The sequence below is a fragment of the Harpia harpyja genome, chromosome 12 (genome assembly GCF_026419915.1).
Source record: "Harpia harpyja isolate bHarHar1 chromosome 12, bHarHar1 primary haplotype, whole genome shotgun sequence".
Taxonomy (NCBI): Eukaryota; Metazoa; Chordata; class Aves; order Accipitriformes; family Accipitridae; genus Harpia; species Harpia harpyja.
In genome coordinates this window covers 21857491-21878119 of record NC_068951.1, presented here as the reverse complement: position 1 = coordinate 21878119, position 20629 = coordinate 21857491, and the positions used below count along the sequence as shown (strand labels likewise).

The 20629-nt window shown below is 40.5% G+C and overlaps 1 protein-coding gene across 5 annotated transcripts in view; it reads left to right on the top strand.

Annotated features, from left to right (window-relative positions):
* Positions 1–5578: 5578 nt before the first annotated feature.
* Positions 5579–20629, top strand: part of NMNAT3 (nicotinamide nucleotide adenylyltransferase 3) — a 35205-nt gene continuing 20154 nt past the window's right edge. Inside the window, exons 1-4 of one of the 5 annotated variants that reach the window (XM_052803603.1) lie at positions 5582–6023; positions 6903–6952; positions 16079–16200; positions 19203–19339. In XM_052803603.1, coding sequence (XP_052659563.1) covers positions 19231–19339 — 109 coding nt within the window. In that variant the 5' untranslated portion in view covers positions 5582–6023; positions 6903–6952; positions 16079–16200; positions 19203–19230. Of the gene's footprint in view, positions 6024–6200; positions 6234–6902; positions 6953–13277; positions 16201–19202; positions 19340–20629 lie in introns of those variants that run through there. The other 4 variants (XM_052803604.1, XM_052803606.1, XM_052803607.1 and 1 more) reach the window with 4 other exon arrangements.

Below are 20629 nucleotides of genomic sequence, written 5' to 3'. Positions count from 1 at the left end.
TTAGAGCAGAGCCATACCAGGAAAACAGGAATGGTTTCCTTTTGATAACAGTATTACTCCCACTTTCAGCTCAGCAGAACTATTAAACATCAAACTTCCAATGATGTAGAGGCTTTAGGTATAGGAAAGCCGACATTTGACAGAAATGATGCTGTGGTTTCCAGCACAATTATTAAAAATACCCTCGGGTAAAATTCTGTACGTTACAGAGGAAGAATACAGTAGCATGCTAACATCCATCAACAGATATCCCAAAGAGTTTAAGAATGAAAAGCAAGGTGCCAAATACTTTTCTAAAATCCACTTGAAAAAAACACTGCCAAGTTTCTTATATTAAAAAACTGATTTTTAAATGATCTTACAAAAATTCTCTCAGACTGCATGTATGTTGGTTTTGTTACTTCAAGATACAACCCTGCACAATTTTTTTAAGAGTCATTAAATTACCAAACATAACCCTAATGCTGAGATTTTATCAACCAATAATACCACTCACTATGCTGGAAAGATAATACGGAATGTTATCCAAAACATTATGCAAACAAAACGAGCTATTTTTTCTTCACTAACATTCAAAATACAAGCAAGTAAAATCAGTGACCAAAAGGAAAAGACAAAACAAATGGAAGACAATGCCTACCAAGATACAATTGATATATATTGAAAGAATTTTACAAACAGTGGAGGATTAAGGAGAGAGAGAGGGGAAAAACCTAAAACAATTAAAAATGCATGCGTGACAGACTCTCTAATAAAAGAGAGAAAGAAAGAAATGAACAAAACATTCCATTCTGTTCACTTGTGACAAAAAACTGCTTTGATCATCATGGAGTCTAAAACAAGCGAGAAAATTTTATTTATCTGCCTTTCAGTGTTTGTATTTTACCTTCTAGATAAGTCTTCCTTGCAGCCAAGTTAAAAAGTTTTATGATTGTTATTTGAGCCCTTTTAAGTTGGGGGTTTTTTTCTTAGCTTTCAAATAAAGCTTTGTATTCTGCCCTGTCTCTACCTCTGCTCATTTATCTTCTGCAGCTTCAGAGGAATATAGCACACTGGAGCCTGCTTTGCTTTGTTTCCATACTGCATTTTAGCATTTTGATTTCTACTGCTCACCTCAGTAATAACTGATTTGCTAATGTTTGCCTTTAATTCTAATAGCAATCAAGCAACTGAATGATTTTCGTTTGCAGGAAGTTAACATTTTCTTGTCCACCCATATTTGTAATATTTGATTTAATGTTCAAACTAACCGTAACTGCAGCATTTAAGTAATTTAAAAATAAAAGCTTCTGCATTTGCTTCATAGATTAAGCGGAGTGAATGATCACCTCATTGTCCAAGCCAAGACTTCAAGCTAATGCTTTCCAATTCTGTTATGGAGGGTCAAGGTTAATGAACACTTCTCTCACGTTTCCCTTCTCCATCTCCTCCCAACGGAATTTTTTTCAGATCTTAACTACGCATCAGTAAAGGCCAGATGCCAAGAACTAAAAGATTATGCTGACTTGCCGTGCTGCTGTTTTGGCAGATTTTACAATTACAAGGCCTAAATCTACAGCCTTGATATGCATAACTTATATAAGGCCCTGGGAGCTTTGTGTCTCAAGAACTGCAGCAAATGCCAAATTTCTGTACAACTACCGATCCATAGCATCTGGAACAACTTTGGCTTGGAATTTCATACTCATAGTTTTACAACTTGACATGGGTATTCTAATTTACGTTTTACTTAATAGTAATAGAAGAGTAATAGAATAGTATTGTTGCTCCAAACTCCCGCTGGAACCAGCCCAGAATCGGAACCCATGAAAATAAGACTACTTATGATAAAGAGCAGAAGCTGGTCCAGTGATTGCCATTATCTTTAGGTAATTGTCAGAACGTTACATGATTTTGTAGTGGTAACTTTGTCTAAATTTAATTGCTAGAAGACAGGTTTTAATTAGTTCATCTTTCATAGAATCATAGAATCATTTCGGTTGGAAAAGACCTTCAAGATCGTCAAGTCCAACCATTAACCATGCCCCCTAAACCATGCCCTGGAGTACCCTATCCACTTGCTTTTTTAATACCTCCAGGGATGGTGACTCAACCGCTTCCCTGGGCAGCCCATTCCAATGTTTGACAACCCTCTCAGTAAAAAAATTTTTCCTAATATCTAACCTAAATGTCCCTTGCCTCAACTTGAGGCCATTTCCTCTTGTCCTATCTCCAGCCACCTGACAGAAGAGACCAGCACCCACCTCACTACAACCCCCTTTCAGGGAGTTGTAGAGAGCGATAAGGTCTCCCCTCAGCCTCCTCTTTTCTAGACTGAACAACCCCAGATCCCTCAGCCACTCCTCATAAGACTTGTGCTCAAGGCCCCTCACCAACTTGGTTGCCCTTCTCTGGACACGCTCAAGCAGCTCAATGTCTTTCCTGTAGTGAGGGGCCCAAAACTGAACACAGGACTTGAGGTGCGGCCTCACCAGTGCCGAGTACAGGGGAACAACCACCTCCCTGTTCCTGCTGGCCACACTGTTCCTGATACAGGCTAGGATGCGATTGGCCTTCTTGGCCACCTGGGCACACTGCTGGCTCATATCCAGCCGGCCGTCAACCAGCACGCCCAGGTCTTTCTCTGCCGGGCAGCTTTCCAGCCACTCTTCCCCAAGCCTGTAGCGCTGCATGGGGTTGCCGTGACCGAAGTGCAGGACCCGACACTTGGCCGTGTTAAACTTCATACAATTGGCCTCAGCCCATCGATCCAGCCTGTCCAGATCTCTTTGTAGAGCCTCCCTACCCTCAAGCAGATCGACCCTGCCTCCCAACTTGGTGTCGTCTGCAAACTTGCTGAGGGTGCACTCAATCCCCTCATCCAAATCATCAATAAAGATATTAAACAGAACAGGGCCCAACACCGAGCCCTGGGGAACACCACTCGTGACCCGCCGCCAACTGGATTTCACCCCATTCACCACTACCCTCTGGGCTCGGCCATCCAGCCAGTTTTTCACCCAGTGAATAGTGCACTTATCCAGGCCACAAGACGCCAGCTTCTCAAGGAGTATGCCATGAGAGACAGTGTCAAAGGCCTTGCTGAAGTCTAGGAAAATAACATCGACAGCCTTTCCCTCATCCACTAGGCGGGTCACCTGGTCATAGAAGGAGATCAGGTTGGTCAAGCAGGACCTGCCTTTCGTAAACCCATGCTGACTGGGCCTGATCCCCCTCTTATCCTGGAGCTGCCGTGTGAGTGCTCTCAAGACAAACCGTTCCATAATCTTTCCCGGTACCGAGGTCAGGCTGACAGGCCTGTAGTTCCTCGGATCCTCCCTCCGACCCTTCTTATAAATGGGAGTCACATTGGCAAGCCTCCAGTCCTCTGGGACCTCTCCTGTTGACCAGGAACGCTGATAGATGATAGAGAGTGGCTTGGCAAGGACCTCAGCCAGTTCCCTCAGTACTCTTGGATGGATCCCATCAGGTCCCATAGATTTGTGAGTGTCCAGATGGCGTAACAGGTCCCTAACTAATTCCTCCTGGATTAAGGGGGGTATGTTCTGCTCTTCATCCTTACCTTCCAGCTCATGAGGTGGAGTACCCTGAGGATGACTGGACTCACTATTAAAGACTGAGGCAAAAAAGGCATTAAGTACCTCGGCCTTTTCCTCATCACTGGTTGCTACGTTCCCTTCTGTATCCATTAAAGGATAGATATTCTTCCTGGGATTCTTTTTACTGTTAACATATTTGTAAAAACATTTTTTGTTGTCCCTTACACTAGTGGCCAGATTTAGTTCTAGCTGAGCTTTCACCTTTCTAATTTTCTCTCTGTATGATCTAACAAGATCCCTGTACTCCTCCCAAGTTGCCTGCCCTTTTCTCCAGAGATGATAAACTCTCCTTTTTTTCTTAAGTCCTAGCAAAAGCTCCCCATTCAGCCAGGCCGGTCGTTTTCCTCGGCAGTTTGACTTGCGGCACATGGGAATAGCCTGGTCCTGAGGCTTCATAATCATCTTGGAACTTTCTGTGGTCATTTGTTCTTCCCTTGCAGTGTGGCACCTCAGTGCTTCATCTCTTGCACACTCTCTTGTCTGATACTCACCTCTTCTCATATCATCTCTTTTACATCACTGTACTTCAGGCACAATTTGCAATTTCATCCACTTCAAGCGGGCTCAATGGAGAACACAGTTTAGGATCAGACCTACTGCTCCGTTTGTTTACCATTAGCAAATTATTCTAGATACAACTCAGTTCAAAAACCATTTTATTTATTAAACAGTTTCTTAAAAACTCTAATGTGAAATGGAAAGCTTACGCTTAAAGGCAAGAAGCAAGAAATGCTTATTACTACAACTATGATTCCGTTTACAACAAAAACGGTGAAGAACAGAACCTCAGCTAGCATAGAACAGTTCCCACTGAGATCAGTGGAACCACATTAATTTGTGTCAACTCAGATGCTCACTCTCAGTTTTCAAGCTTGATGCACAAGATTTAATCTTTGGTTTTCTTTTTTGTAAATGAAGCACAATGTTTCCTTTTATAGGGAATCTTATTTATTCCCCAAACACATAACAGTAATTCAAAAGTCTACAAAAAGGAGATTTGAATTCTAGTTAACTCCTTTTCAGAATAAGCTTTATATGTCTAGTAAGCCTGGTCAGCAAAAATAAATGAGCCATTATGCACTAGGATGTCAGCTTCATAAAGTTTTCTAAAACGGACTTCTCTCTTTCAGAGGGGGTTGGGGGAGTCATTGTCCCCTGATAAGAAAGATTATTTATACATACATGTTAGTTAATTTCAAAACTGCCTATCTGGCTTTTCATCATTATATAATCCCATAGGATTTTAAAGCCCGAGCACCTATAGTCTGGGCTGCTTACATGTAAGAAATTGTTTGTGTAGTCTTTTTGTCCAACATTTTTCCTGGATTAAATGTTGAAAACAATCACTCCACCACTAACAATAGTATTTCCCTAACATCTTAAATTCTAAGTTGTATTCTAAAATAAACTTCATGGGAACAGGGTAGGACCAGAGAAGAGCAAGGAAATGTCATGGAGAAATACATAGCCACACGCAGGCAAACAATTTCAGCACTGCCCACACTGTCACTTTATCATTCTGAAGTATCAGCTCCAGGGATCATCTGCTTGTGCGAGAAATTCAGCATTAGGGAGAAAGACCCAAAACCACATTTATATATGCTTAAAAGCAGAAGACGTGATACCTTATATACTTAACTGGATCTTTTTTATTTTTAAGGTTGTGGCTTGTCTTGGAAGTCTAATTTATGATTTCAGACTTTCTAAAGTTATGCCTAAAAAGTATATACCCTGCGCCCAGTCACAAGCCAGACCCAAATGCTGAAACCATCCCTTGGCCAGTCTTTGGCAAGGCCAACCAAAGGTCTGAAGTACAGCTCACAGCCTCCACGCAGCAGTGAAGTTTTTATCGTTTGCATGCGCATTTCACACAATAAGGCTTAAAAATACAATCCATGATCCTATTTATTTTTTACCACAATGTCAGACAAGAATAGTTGTGCTTCCCTTTAACATTACAAAAAATAGGGAGGTTTTGGGTAGATTCTAAAACTAACTGGTGACATTCTGATATCCCAAGAAACTGCCTAAGAATTAAAGAGAATAAGCAAATGACTTAAAACTCTCTGGACTTCACTTTTTGCTAGACTCTATTTAACACACATTTTATGACATTTGTGTATTTTGCAATACAACAGCTGATGGAGAAGAGGGTGACTCTGTGAGGCTATTCATCAAACAGAGAAAGCTGAGCTTCATTACTCCAAGCCTCCGAGAAAGCCACCAGAACACACAAACTCTTTTCGGTTGCAAATCGACCTCGCCAACCTGCAAGCACAACCCTGGAGCCGCAGAGCCCATCCGTAAAAACAGCTACACCAGCAGGAAGCCAAAAGTTTGGAACGTCACCTTCAGGTGAACGGAGGAGTTAAGCCATCACGTTTCCCCGCTCTCTAACAAGAGGAGGACGCCTAAGAGTGCCTGGTAAAGGACAAATCGCGATGTCCCAGGCGCAGCGCTGGCGGGAGCAGGTGGCAGTACGGAGCCAGCCCCGAGGGCGAGCGGCGCTGGGGCGGGGTGGAGGAGGGCGGGGGGAAGGCAGCCGCCGCAACGGCAGCGCCACCCCGGCTTGTCCCGCACGGCCGCAGCGGGCCGGGCAGAGGCTGGCCCGGCCCCGGCGTCCCGCCAGCCGCAGTAAGGAAGGAAGGAAGGGAGGGAGGAGGCGGCGGCGGCTCGGGGGCTGGGGGCGGCGGGAAGGAGCCGGCGGGGTGGCTGCTTGCCCGAGCGGCGCCCGCCGTCCGCGCCGCGGCCCTTCCCTCGGCGTCCAGGCGCGGAGCCGTGCCCCGCGGGGCCGCCCGTCCACGCGGCGAGGCCGGGTGAGGCCCTCGGGCAGCCGCCGCGCCGCTAGCGCTCCGGCCTCGTCCCTCCGAAGGCCGCTGGGGGCTGGCGGGGAGCCCGGAGCCCGGCGGCGCCTCCCCGCAGGGCCCTGAGCCCGGCAGCGCCCTGCAGGGCGAGGGCCCGACCCGGGGCTTCGCGGGCGCGGCCGCCCCGTGTCCCCGGCGGAGGGGGAAGGGGGATCCGAGCGCAGGGCGGGGCGTTTGGTGGAGGAGCGGGGGCGTGCCGCCTCACCGGCGGGAGCGGACGGAAACGAGCGGGGCTGGGGCGGGCAGAGTCCGCTTTGACAGCAGCGCCGGCTTGTCCCTACGGCACTGCGGAAAAACAGCCAGGCCTTTACAGCCAGGGGCTGAAGTCTGCCGTACTCTCCACGCCAAATACACCGTCAGCGTATAGCCAGGACCAGATATACGTCTATTTAAAACAGCAAATTAAAGCTTTTTATTATTTTTTTTCTTTTTTCCCCAGAACACCTACTCTAGTTCCAGTGGGAGTGAAAGAAGGCAAGAGGATATATGGTTTGGGTTTTGCTTTTATTTTTTTAATCTTTCTGGCTTTCACTGTGTAACTTGCTCATCTTTCTCCTCGACTTCACTTGAAGAGGTTGTTTCCTCCCTTGTGCAACAGCTGTTGTTTGGTTTTATGCATGATCCCTGATGTTTGTTTTCTTTAAGCTTTGTAGCAATACAGTATGTGCGGTAGTTCATTTTTCAGGCATTATTATTTGCTACTTAAGTCTAGTTACATTGTGTGATTCTAGCAGTAAATTAGCCTCATGCCTTTAACTTTGGAAATGCAAATTTTAGAATTTAGTGTAGCTATGATAAGCTAATTAGCATGAGGCTGATCCAAATGACCTTCGAGAAGCCCAGAGGAGTCGGGGGGGGAGGGGGCACTGAGGACACAATAGGTGACAGTCCTGTCAAAGGGGAGTTTGAGCTCCTTGAGGTTCTGCCTTTTAAAATAATGTAATGAGACAAGTCAGATTTCATTGCAGTGATGATTTCTAAGGTCTTAATTCATAAAATGTTTAAGTAGCTACTGCTGCACCTGGTGTAGCAGATTAAATCGGCTGGGTGAAGCTGTTAACCCCCAGCTGTTTGCCCTGCCCGTAGCAGAGAGCGGTTGCCCACAAGGAGTGCTGCCTGAACATCAAGAGCCAACTTCACAACTATATTTTTTTCCCCCCATAGTGTTCATTTAGTGCAAAAAATGCTGTAGAAGGCCCTCTGCCCACCAAGCATTGTGTATTTTTCTTAACAATAACAAGAAGAAACTAAGAAATTAGCCATATAGGCTTACAAAGTATAACGAAGATCTTCGTAAACACAAGAAATGCCATACTGTGTCAGACTAACAGCCGAGCGATCTGTCTCGGGCAATAGGAGAGAGGAGATGCAATTTAGGAAAACGAACCTGGCCACTTGCTTCCCCTTGTATTCCCTGCCACCAGCCACAGCTGCTTCATTAGGGACACCGTACATGCGTGTGTCCTCCCTGCGTACACTTTTGCCTGTTGTAAAATGTTTTGTTGCTTTCACTGACTGCCCCCTAGATCTAGTATTGCAGGGAGAAGTTTTGCATTCAGTTTATGTCGTGCCGTCATCATTTTATAAAACTCAGCTGTAGCCTCCCCTAAGCTCCTCCTCTCCAAACCAAACAGTCCCAGACACTTTTTTGCCTCTCTTGAATAGTGGTAGCCTATTCACTTGACCATTTGAACTGTCCTTCCTGAGCTGACACCAGAACCGCTCATAGTAGTCAAAACACAAGCCCATCCAGGTTTTCTGTAGTGCTAAAACAGTACTCTGTGTGATGGTCTCCGTAATTTTCTTCATGATGCCCAGCCAGCATTTTGTTGGCTGCCACCAAAAAACAGAGGAGGTGCAGTCAAAGTTTTGAGGATGGTATAACTGTATGGTTATGAATGTTTATTTCAATTATCATAAGAACTTATAAACGTTTAGGGTGATAGTTGCAATGTGATTGCAGTTGTAATTAGGTACCTAATTTCATTGTAGTTGTTTCAGAATCTCACTTCCTTTTTCTTTGGATAGATAGAAGTCCCTGTACAGGTGAGATATTCTTAAAGAGCAAGCAAAACATCTTGGACAATAGGCAGGGCACGTACATGTTTGTATAATTTCCTTGAATTCTTTGGTTGTACAAGATGAAGCAAGTAGAATTCTAAATTGATCATTTAATTAAAATAGAAAGATAACGAGCAATATGAACTCTTCAGCCCAGGAGCCATTTACTTAAACTGCCTCATTACTATGCAAAATCCTCAGTGTTAGTAGGCAAATTCATATATTAGTGTAAGAAATGCACATAATGCTTTTCATTTTGATGGCTTAAAAATTTAATTGCAAATAGCCTCACTGTCAAGTATGCTACACTTAGGGAAACCTGCATGCTACTGAATTGGTGCAGGAGGACGTGTTGTTTCAAACAGCAGCTTTATATATTCATTGTTAACCTCAGCTGTTGAGTTGGGTTTCTTGCCTCTGGCAGTAACTAAAAGATGAAGTTTCAGAGGAAAATGAGACCTATCATGCAGTTAACAGACTGAGCAGTTCTATATATTGCAGAAGAATTCCTTCCTGGTTCCTGGAGGTGGTCAGGTAAACCTTGACGCATAGAAAGATAGCCTTCTTAGTCAAGTTTTTAATTTTATTTTCTTTACTTTGCTGGAAGACCTCTTCCATGTAACTGTAGAGCCAGTGAGATGTTCTTTCCTAACTACAGAAACAGTGTCAGGAATTAGTTGCTCCTAACACAGTAGACAGCAAATAGTTACCCCTTTTTTGAAACAGAAAAGTAAGCAGTGGGATTATGGATGTTGATGTTTGTCCTGATTAAACCAGGACAATGTTCTAACTTTGGTCTTGCTGGATGTTCTGGAAATCCTGCATTACCCTGTGGTTGCTATATGTGCAATATTTTGTATCTGAGTGTTCTGCAGTAGTACTTTTAGGAGTTTCATTAGTTTGCTACCTTTTAAAGCCAGCTTTGTAAGAACAGATTTCAGTGATTGAAGATGCATTCTTTACCACTTAAATATCTACCATTTGTGCGCAAGCTGTATTTCTATTACGAGATTTGCCTTAGGTTCTGCTAAATGTATTTTGCTAATTGTAAGAAAATTGCAAAGATGTTGATAGACGAAAAATCACTTTGAATGGCTTCTCAAAAGGAACTCTTGAAGTTTTGGTAAGAGTTTGTTTTGACAGACAATTTGGTGCTTTCACTAAATCAGCAGTTTGTTTGCTTAAAAACAGCCACCCTAGGTTGCAGTTCTGCATGTATCCTCTTTTTCTAGAAATCAATATATTGTTTTTTGTGAATGACTGGCTCATACATGCAAATAGAAGGATGACTACTGGTTACTTAGAATAGTTTATACAACTGTAGAAGAAGAAAAAGCTTATTCATTAGTGTGGTAAGGGCATAAGGAATAGGAGTTGAGTGTTAGATGTTGAGAGATCACTAGAGATTATTGGATAAGTAATTATAAAGATCATACTGCAGTGAATACAAGAAGATGCCAGGAGCTGATTGTATTCTCCTGACCTTGTTGAAATGCTACAAAAAGGTGCAGGGACTGCTGTTGTGTAATGCATGCTGAGATCCTGCATTACCCAGCAAACACTGAATGTGTGTAGTTTGCTAAGCTGGTCTTTTTTTACTTATTTTCTGCATAGTTCTGCATTAGTGTGGTATCATTGGCTTTGTAACCACATGAAACTGCTACAGAGCTCTGTGTCTAAGTGTTGCTGTATGTTTTATGGGCAGTTAGAATGAAATGCCTTTTTTACAATATGGGGATTATTCCATGATTTTCCCATGATTTTCCCAGAGAATACAGAGAAAGAACATAAGAGCGTTATGCTGTGGTTTGTCTTTACATTTTTACTGTTTAAGGACAACAGATAAATCTGACAACCTCAAAATATTTAGTAAACACACGTATATGTAGGCATGTTAACAATATGGGAGTTTACTGTTGATGTGCATGAGTGGTGGTTTCTGAATTCCATGTTGCCAAGTTGTTGAGTTCCATATTGCTGTTCAGGCAATAGGCAGCCTGTAAGCATGATTATTTTGCAGGATGAGGGTCCAGATTAAGAATATTAAGAAAAATATATCCTGCAGAATACTATCATGGGAGTATCTCTGTGGACATCTTATCGGCTAGACGCTGGAGACCGGACACTTTTGTGTCCCGCTGTGTAATTCTAGTTATAAACCTGCAACAACTCACAGGCTTAAAAAATTATGTTGTAGTTGACTTGAATTCACTGGCACTGTTTTGTGTGTGTTGAGAATACCATTGTTTTTTAAGGTTGTGCTAAGGAATTACTCTGCTCAAATTTTTTGCACTTGAAAATCAGTTAAGGCAATACCATGTTCATTATTATCTGGAGATTCAATTTTAGCATGTGTTTCAGACTGTATGAGTCCTGTGGCCATTTTATTAAGTAATTTTTCATGCTTTGTCCCTATGAAGTTTTTATGGTGAATTTTCTTGTTTAGTGCCTTTCAGCTGTAGTTTCTTTTTAGCAATGGAGCAGAAATGGTTGGGAATGGAAATTAAAAGCAGAGAACTAGTTTTTATTTGGAAGAAAAAAAATCGTTAAAAGGACAAAACAAGTGTAAATCATGTTTTAAGTTGATTCCAGAGATGTAACTGATGACGAGGTCTTTTTGGCCCTTCTGGGAAAGGGAATCTCCCCACTGATATAGCCTGAAATAAAGAAACTGCAAGAGTGAAGTATCATACTGTGATTTGAAGGATTCTAATCTCAGGAGAGGAAGAAACAATTCTGCTGAGGCTACTTTCTCTGTTAGCTGCCAAGGCACTTGGAATTTGGGCCACAGACATACTGCAGTTTTCTGCGAGGTAACTTTTCTGTGGGTAGCTTTTTGGTCACTACCATTTGCTGGGAAAATTGCTGCCTGGACAAAGCTGGAGGAAAAAATGGTGAGTACCCCAAAATTAAGCCAATCTTCTACCTTAAGCAAAAGAATGCTATGCATTACTAAAGACAGTATTTGTTGTGCTTTGGGCCATTTTCACAGATACCTGTAAAAAAGCCTGGATGATTTTTATAAGGTTGTATAAGCTGCTGCTCTGGTGAAGACTGCAGTGAGCTTGGAGGTGATTAGATTTGGGGGTTTCTTTGAAGCTGATTTAGAAACTGTGATGGGACTTGCATTTTCTGACTGAAAGTCTGGCGTGGGAATTGGAAGGGGCAACTTCATACTTCTGATACGCTGAATCTGATAGAAAATCATGTATCGTATCATACACTTTGTTAATGGCTTTCCAATGAAAGTCAAAGAAATGAAGTGCACCTGAGTCACTGGAATTTAACAATAATATGATCCATCATGTGGCCCTGAAAAAGCTATTTTAGAGGATTAGAGTGTCATATTAGGCTATGTGTAATATTTATGTGCACCTTGTAAAATTCTTCTTGGCTGGGGTGAGTAACTTTTTGATGAACAAATAAAATACCACCCTAGATTATACATTTTTCATTTTTTCTCTCACCCAGATACTTATGTTATGTTCATTATTAAAGTGAAAGGTGGGGTTATACAGTCACTGTTGCGGAGGATTGATTTCAGTGACAGCACATGCTGGGAACTTACTGACTGGAGTAACTTTTGTTATGGCAGTGACTCTCATTAGTAACAGCATGAGAAAATCTGATACCCTGTCATATTTTTAAGGGATATTTGTGTGCTGTGGTTTGCTATGATTTGGGTCAGCTACTAAAATGCACATTTTATTTTCTGACTTTGAAAATGTGTCTTGTAAGCGTAACATCCTTAATGTCACCTGGTATAACTCAGCTGGGCTCAGTGCAGCTACATGAATTTATATGAGGTAATGATGTGGCCCAGTAAAAGAAGGGATGTGGGCAGCTTCGAAATTGTTCATATCTAAATTTTATCTAAATTAGTCTAGATTCACCCTCACAGGAGGAGATAACACTTTTATCCTGTGCTAGGATTCAGTCTACTTCTGCTCTTTGCAGAAATTTTACCTCAAGGGTGTGTCTGCCTCATACCATGCACGTATCAGTGTCTTGTCCTCCAGTTTACTAATTTAACAGCTCATAAATCAGACTACACTGCTCAGCACTCCATTGTGCTTCTGATAATTAATCAGATATGGCTCTAATTACTGACTTTCAGCAGAACTTAACTGTGGTCATCTGTAATGTCATCTGTTATTGATGTATTGTAGGAATATAGGCAACAGAAAAAGAACTTGCAGGAATTTTCTAATGAAAATTATAATGATTTTTCCATCATAAAACCTTTTTTATATAGCTTAAGTGTGGTCTCTTCATTTGACGGTATCTGCCCTTTTATGTATAGCCACTTGATGTACCATATTGTTGAAAGCTTTCTAAACTGCAGACACTCACATAAGGTAACTGACATTTACAAAAAGACACCTGCTTGGCCAAGGCTGTTGATACACATGCCCAGGGCAGAGCACACAGAAGCACTCACCAGAAGGAGCCGTACATAGTTATTGCATGAAATGGGAACATTCTGTAACTTGTCTCCTTCAAACCTTATTCTTTAAGTCATCTCTTTCATCATTAAAAACAATACCTACAATGTTCCAAAGCAGCAAACCTTCACAGTCTCTGGTCAGAGCTGTGCTTTCTCTTGCTTCCATTATTTATGAATTTTGAAGACAGACAACAAAGATGACAAAAGATGTGTTATCTTTTACTGATTAGAAGTACAACAGAAGGCAGTGTCTGTCATGTCAGGAGAAAAGCTGAACTAACGGGAGATGTGTTTACGGAGCTTACTGACTTGTCCTGCAAAAATCAAACATGGTTGTTTCTTTTTAAAACCATAATTACATTTAAAAAAATAAGTCAATTATACTCTTAAAATAAGCATACAAATCTTACTAATACTGCTTGATGATAGTGATGTTAACTGACTTGTTCCTAAGGTTTCTGTTAAATGCTTTTAAACTAGTTGAAAGTAGAAGGTGCAATCTTGCTGTAGAAATATCACAGGCAATTATTAAAAATATTAATCACATCAATCAAAAAATGCTTTCATAGCTCAATCTGCATCTGTGTCTCTTGCTTTACCAAACTTTTTTCACTAACTCACTGTAAGTATTTTCTTTAGAATTCTGAAATACAGTTGTTTTTTTCTTCTAGTGGGATTTCAGATGCTTTGAATTTAATTTGATCCTTTGAGGTGCACACATAGACATGGTACTGATGCAGCAAACACTTGAATAGCAGAGCGGACTCTGCTAAAATCTTGCCGTTTTTAAGCAAGGCAGCAGCAAATCACTTAAGTCATATGAAGATAGTTCAGAGGTACAGTAGTTGGGGGCAGAGGGGGATGGGTAGGAGAGTATAGATGCAACTTTTCAATGATTTTCTGCCCCTTCTCTCAAGAAACTGAGGATTTGAAACTGGTTTGCCAGGTAGTGAATACCTAATCAACATAAAATGTTACCATACAATTTACTATTTCTGCTTCTTGAGTAAGAGTTTCGCAGTTGCAGTAAATGCAGAGTTGTGGGGCTTTGTCTCTTTTAGCACTAACATCTGAAATTACTGATTAGTACTAATGAGAGAGACTGTAAAAAAAAAAAGGTTGGCTTTTTTCCTATAACAAATTTGATTTGTTAACAATACCACTTTATAAACTCAATAAGAGAATGCTGAGAAAATGATGTGAAACAAAGTGCCTGTTCTTGGATGTTTTGGTTGCATTCCTTCTCTGGAACCTGTGCTTAATCAATGTCTAAATACATTGGGAAGGTACACAGTGCTGTTGGGTAGGACAGAAAAGGTCCTAAAATCACACATGCGTAACAATGCATTGTTCCTTGTAATGCCTATAGTAAGTTTATTAAAATAGGGGTGATACCAGTATTGGAATTTCTTCAAAATAAATACTGCCTGTTTATATCTAGCTTTTTCTCTTCCTTTCACTTCCTGGGTAGGTAGAATATTTTGATGCAAGAGTGATCGTAAGTACAAAAGTGATTGCTTTGTAGAATTAATCACCCTCAGAGGATTCTTGAGATGACCATTGAATGATTATGGAGCACTTGCATGTATGTAGCTTATACATAAAAGCAGTAGTTTGTCACAGATGTAATAGGGAGAATTAGGGAGAAGACAACATGAAGAAGGTATCTACAGGTGTGGTCACTTCAATTAAGGTATGTGTGAAGCCAGGTGCAGTCTCTGAAATAGTTGAACATTAGTTGTGATTTCACAGTTGTGGAAGTGGAAATGCAGAGATTCAGGACCTGAATTCTAGAAGTGCTGAATAATTGCTGTTTCTGCTGATTGATAACATCATTACATTGCAACACTCCTAAAAGTTGGGTACTGAGGAAAACCCAGAGAGAAAATTTGCTTTCTTGGTTGCAACCCTCTTTTAGATGTCAAACTCTGGCCTTTCTTCCCATCCCAGTCTATGTGCGTTGTCCATTTTTAATTCTCCTTTCCTGTTGGAGATCAAGATACATGTTTGACTTAATTGGAATTTCTTTTTACAGCCTTGCAACAAGACTGGATTAACAGTTGAATTATCCATGCACAACTTCTTCAAAAGTACTTCATATTTTAGCTAGACTTGGGAGCAGCAATAGGAGGAAACACTTCTGTTTTATGGGGTGCCATTAATGGAATATGCATTGTATAGGGACAATTGCAAGGGGACAAATTAATCACAGATTATTTATTTAACAAAGTACATTATTGATGTTACACTTGTGTGACTTTTTGCAAACATATAGCAACTAATAGGTGCAAATTGGTATTAGCATATTTAAACTGATGCAGAAACTACTGCTTTCTTGGTCTGTAGGCCATTTAGCAAGAAAGACAATTTATTAAGTATTCAGGACTGGCTTATTGGCTTATTTTTATGGAAAACATGAAATAGAAATGTATTCCCCTGGCACAATGTGCACACTCAGTAAATGCCTGATAACAGCATGGTCACCTTCTTGTTTGTAATTTGCATTCAGTTGGTGAAACTAGTTAAGGACAGTCTGCTTCATGTGTGTAGGTAAAATGTGTATGACTTTGAACTGAATGTTTGTAGAAGCCTGTAATTGTAGGAACGCTGGGATGCTGTAGCACTTAAAGGAAGTGTGACTACCACTGCGTCACATAAGATGAACAGGTCAAGAAGCTTTCTCCCCTGTTTAAAGTTCTGTGTTTAAAGTTTTCTCTCTGATTTCTCAAGAGAGCTTAGCTGAAAAAATCAGTCAACTCGTTTTTTTCTGTTATTCTGGGTGGTGTTCTAATGACTTTAAACAGTTACTTAATACCAGCCAAGATAGCAGCTGATCAGAAAGTTTTGTTTAAAATCTTAAAAGTTGTATTATACCCATTGAATAAGTTTAGGATACACTATATCGGGGAAAATAGGAATAAAAATGCTACTGTTTTGATTTTTATTTACATATATAGATATTTCTTATATATGGTGGGGGGTGTATATATGTATAAAAACATCTTTTGAAATGCTTCTTTACTACATGTTTACTATTAGTACATTCTTGGTTTGAATTTTTTTTTCTTTTTGTCTTTTTTGTTGTTGTTGGTTTGGTTTGGTTTTAGAGTTTCCATTAGCAGTACTGTCTGGTTATCATTAAGAACCACAGGTTGAAGTGTTTCCCTAGAATCTCCGAGGTATAAATGAATAAGAGCTGCAATCAAACCATCCAACACATCTGTTTCAGGTGAGAAATAAGAGACATCTATAGAATTAAAAGCTTTTTTAAAAACCAAAAGAAAACATTCAGTTTATAACTTTCAAGATGGCAAAGAAAAGAATAGCAAAGGAAATTTAAACTACACTTCATCAGAACAGAAGAGAGCATATCAGAGCCATCAACTAGCAGATGTAAGAGCTAGAGATGCTATTGATAACATGTAATAGGGAGGAATGAGTATGTGTTTTTCCCCCTGAACACATACTTGTTTTAGTGAGGTGCTGACTGATACTGCTTGGCGGTTGGGTAAGGTTATATGACTGTGTCATTGGGTTTAGGTTGTCATATAAGATTGTATAAGCCTGTTTGCAGGGCTGAATGCTGAGCAACATCATTGTAGTTATGACTGTAAAAAGTTTCTGTTTCTAGAAAATTCTTAGTCTGGAAGTAACTGATTTGTCATTGAGAGTTCAGCATTGACTAATCTGTGGCAACAGAATTTATCTACAAAAAGTTGGGACTATAGGAGAACACTTAGATGGTCTTGCAATGATTTCTTTTTCAGTTAATTACAGGTACTACTGTTTTGCTACCTGTTTCAAGGCAAAAAGACCTCTCCCCATGCAATGAAGATACATTTACAAAATTGCTGATATTGAACAAAAGAACACTTGGAGTTTGATTTCTCTGAATAAAGAACCTGTGAAGTTTGCACACAGTTTTCACATATGAGTTTGTTAGTGTCTGTACAGGGATAGTAAATCAGAGGAGAGAGAGAGAGTGCTGTGAAATGTGCTTTCTACGACTGTGTCGTGGTTTAACCCCAGCCAGCAACTAAACACCACGCAGCCGCTCACTCACTCCCCCCCCACCCAGTGGGATGGGGGAGAAAATCGGGAAAAGAAGCAAAACCCGTGGGTTGAGATAAGAACGGTTTAATAGAACAGAAAAGAAGAAACTAATAATGATAATGATAACACTAATAAAATGACAACAGCAATAATGAAAGGATTGGAATGTACAAATGATGCGCAGTGCAATTGCTCACCACCCGCCGACCGACACCCAGCCAGTCCCCCGAGCGGCGAATCCCTGCCCCCCCACTTCCCCATTCCTATACTAGATGGGACGTCCCATGGTATGGAATACCCCGTTGGCCAGTTTGGATCAGGTGCCCTGGCTGTGTCCTATGCCAACTTCTTGTGCCCCTCCAGCTTTCTCGCTGGCTGGGCATGAGAAGCTGAAAAATCCTTGACATTAGTCTAAACACTACTGAGCAACAACTGAAAACATCAGTGTTATCAACATTCTTTGCATACTGAACTCAAAGCATAGCACTGTACCAGCTACTAGGAAGACAGTTAACTCTATCCCAGCTGAAACCAGGACAGACTGCTATAATTGTAGACCATAAAATTGTCGCTAACTTTCAATGGTTCTACAGCCAGTGAGTCTTTTCTCCCCCAGTATAGCTCCCTTAGTATGGTGGGAGGTACGAGAAATCAGTAAAGTAAAATGAAAACATTATAAAAGAATCTTTATCTGTATATTCAGTACTAGATGGTCAAGGTACAGGTAGCACATATGCTTCAAAGAATTTTCTTTATAAAATATTTGCCAGCTGCCAACGTGTCACAAGTGGAAATATTAAAACTTGTTGCTAGGTGCACTCAATGCTGTTAAATGGTACAGTCGTAACATTATAAATCCTCTGTAAATGAACTGATAAAGTTGGCAGCTATAAAACATCAACTTGACATTGATTTAACTATTATTGTTAAATTTTTCTAAGTAAGAAATGGGAAAAAAAATAAGGGAATATAAGGACTGGAAACAGCAAGAGGTAGGCTCTGAGCTACAGTGCTTTGGTACACTGCAGATGGAGAATAGGATTTGGCTAAACAGAGCACAGAATCCGTACTGGATTTGGTCTGTTAACCCAAGACTGACTTCTGAAGTTTGGGATGCAAGTGTCTTCTGCAGGAAGACTGTTGCACTTGATGGAGAGGGCTGGAGGCCAGGGGAAGGGAAGAGAATGATGTATGTATGATTATATGGGTGTGAGCATTGTAGGGATTTCAAATCCTAGGAAAAGAAGAGAGGCCCATCTAAAAATCAGATTCACAGATAAGTATGTGGGACACAACTGTTTTTATCATGCCCCATATATTCTGGATCACTTGTAAAAAGAGCTATGCAAATAAGTAGCTCCAAGCACAGTGACTAACTTAAACTGATTTCTGCTGCGTTTTTATTGAGATGATTGACATTTTAACTAAATTACGTAAGGGTTGTTTGTAAATGCACCTGCAAGGTTCCTAACAGCATTGCTCCCCACCCATTCACACTATTCATAGCTTTTTAATGTCCCCAGTGTTTTCCTGTAACATCTATAGTTTCTCCTCCCTGCTGTTCCCTGTTGTTGATCCACCATCACTTGCTCTGCCATCCAACAAAAAAACGGTACAGGCAGTTGCTGATAATCTGGCTAGAAGTGTTTGCTGGCTGGCTTCCTCTAAGGAAGTAAGTCAGACTTGTAGGTGTGGGTGTTGCATGTGGGGTTTTGTCATATGTTGTAAAGGTCCATTGTAAGAACTTACCTAAAAAAAAAAAAATCTGCTTTTGTAGCAGGCCTACAGGTAACAAAGTTATTAATAGAGGGTTGACAGACAGAATGAAACCTTGTTTTCTGACAAAAGCGGGTTAAAAATAAAAAACCTGTAAAAAATCTGACAGTTTTTAGTAATAGCAACAATATGAATTTCTAGAAATACTTTTTAGCCCTCTCTGTATGTGGGGAAACAGAATTTGCTGATGCTCTTCTAATTAATATCAAAGAACACGTATGTTTCTGAGCTAGTACTTCCTGTATGCTGTGATGATACAGAGGACTGATCTTCTGATACTTTACTAGCATTCCAGGAACAGACAGTTCTGAAAACAGTGCTCCTTTTAGTTTGAGGAACAAGGGGCAGAATGCTCTTTGTCAAGTTTGTCTTTTCTTTTAATAAATTTTTTTTTTTTTTTAGGGTGGTGTTTTAATATTTTGATGTCAGAATGATGAGCAGGACACCTCTCATTCTTCTAGCTTGTGGCTCCTTTAACCCCATCACAAACATGCATATGCGTTTATTTGAGCTGGCTAGAGATCACCTGCAAAAAACAGGTCAGTAAGGTGTTGTTAGGACCACACACACACGGTGTTTTACTGTGAAAAGGAAGAAAGATTTTTAACACTCACTATAGATATGCTGTCACTTTACATCTGGCTTTATTTTAATATTGTTTATTTATCATTCAATATGAGGCTTTCATGGCATATTCAATATAGAAATTCTAGCATTACCTTTTCCTTTGACTCAGTACGTAAACAAGTATCATAATGAGCATTCATGCAAATAAACGGAAAGTTTTATAAGCAGTTTTAGGATCATATTCATGGAACAGGCTGAGTCTTGTGAAAGAGTATGCTTAACAATTTTGGAACCGAGAGGAAACATTTATGTTCAAATTTCATGCTTTTATGATACATTGTGTTTTAATATGAAGAAGTGTTACAGCTAGCAGTTTTGACAGCAGGGTGAAACTGGAGAAAAGATGAAACGTTAATTATTCATTATCCGTCTTCACTAAGAGGTACAACTTATCTCCCCTAGCAAAATAATTTCCTCATAAAGGAGATCAGAAAAGCTAGATGTCAGCAGGCTAGAAAGTTTTGACAACAAAGGAGAAAGGTGGGTAACATCAGGAACTTAAGCAAGGATCAGAAAAGCTACTTCTCAGTAGCTTGTAAGCATTGAACTTCTCAGCTTGACAGCACTTCTCAGCATTGAATTCTAAGCTTGATCAACTACTTAGTTGCTGAGGCTTTTTCTTTTTTTTTTTTTTTGCATCTGGCAGCTAAAATATACACAAATGTTTCTGGAAGAGGTTGGAAGGGAATCATAGTTTACTGGAACTTGACAGAGAAGTTCCTAGGGATGTGGTTCAGTAGGAACCTGAACAGAAAATAATAGTAAAAGGAATTTGGCTGTCAAATTGGGAGCAAGGGAGGCGGAGAGAATCTGGTAACCCACTGATACCATTGTGCAGTAAAAGAAGCAACTACATACTGAGCATATACTGTGAGAATACTTTGACTTTAATGAGGAAGAATTACACAACCGGCTCTGAGGGCTGTCTCTATTGTAACTGTAAAATTATTTTGTTGCTCCCACAGGACTAGAAATAAAGGGTTAAAAAGGGATTTGAATTGGCTTTTCTCACTGTAATTTTATAACTGCTTCTGCTGCCCAGCTGTGCAAGGAGTAGAAAGGTAATGTGAGATCAATTGGTACTTCTGTTTAAGTCGTATGTTATAGTCCGGTAACTTATTTCTTTACCTTGCAAGAAGGATTGAACTGAGAAATGAATTCTGATACTGTCTGAATCACAATTCATTGTCTGGTCTGTGTAA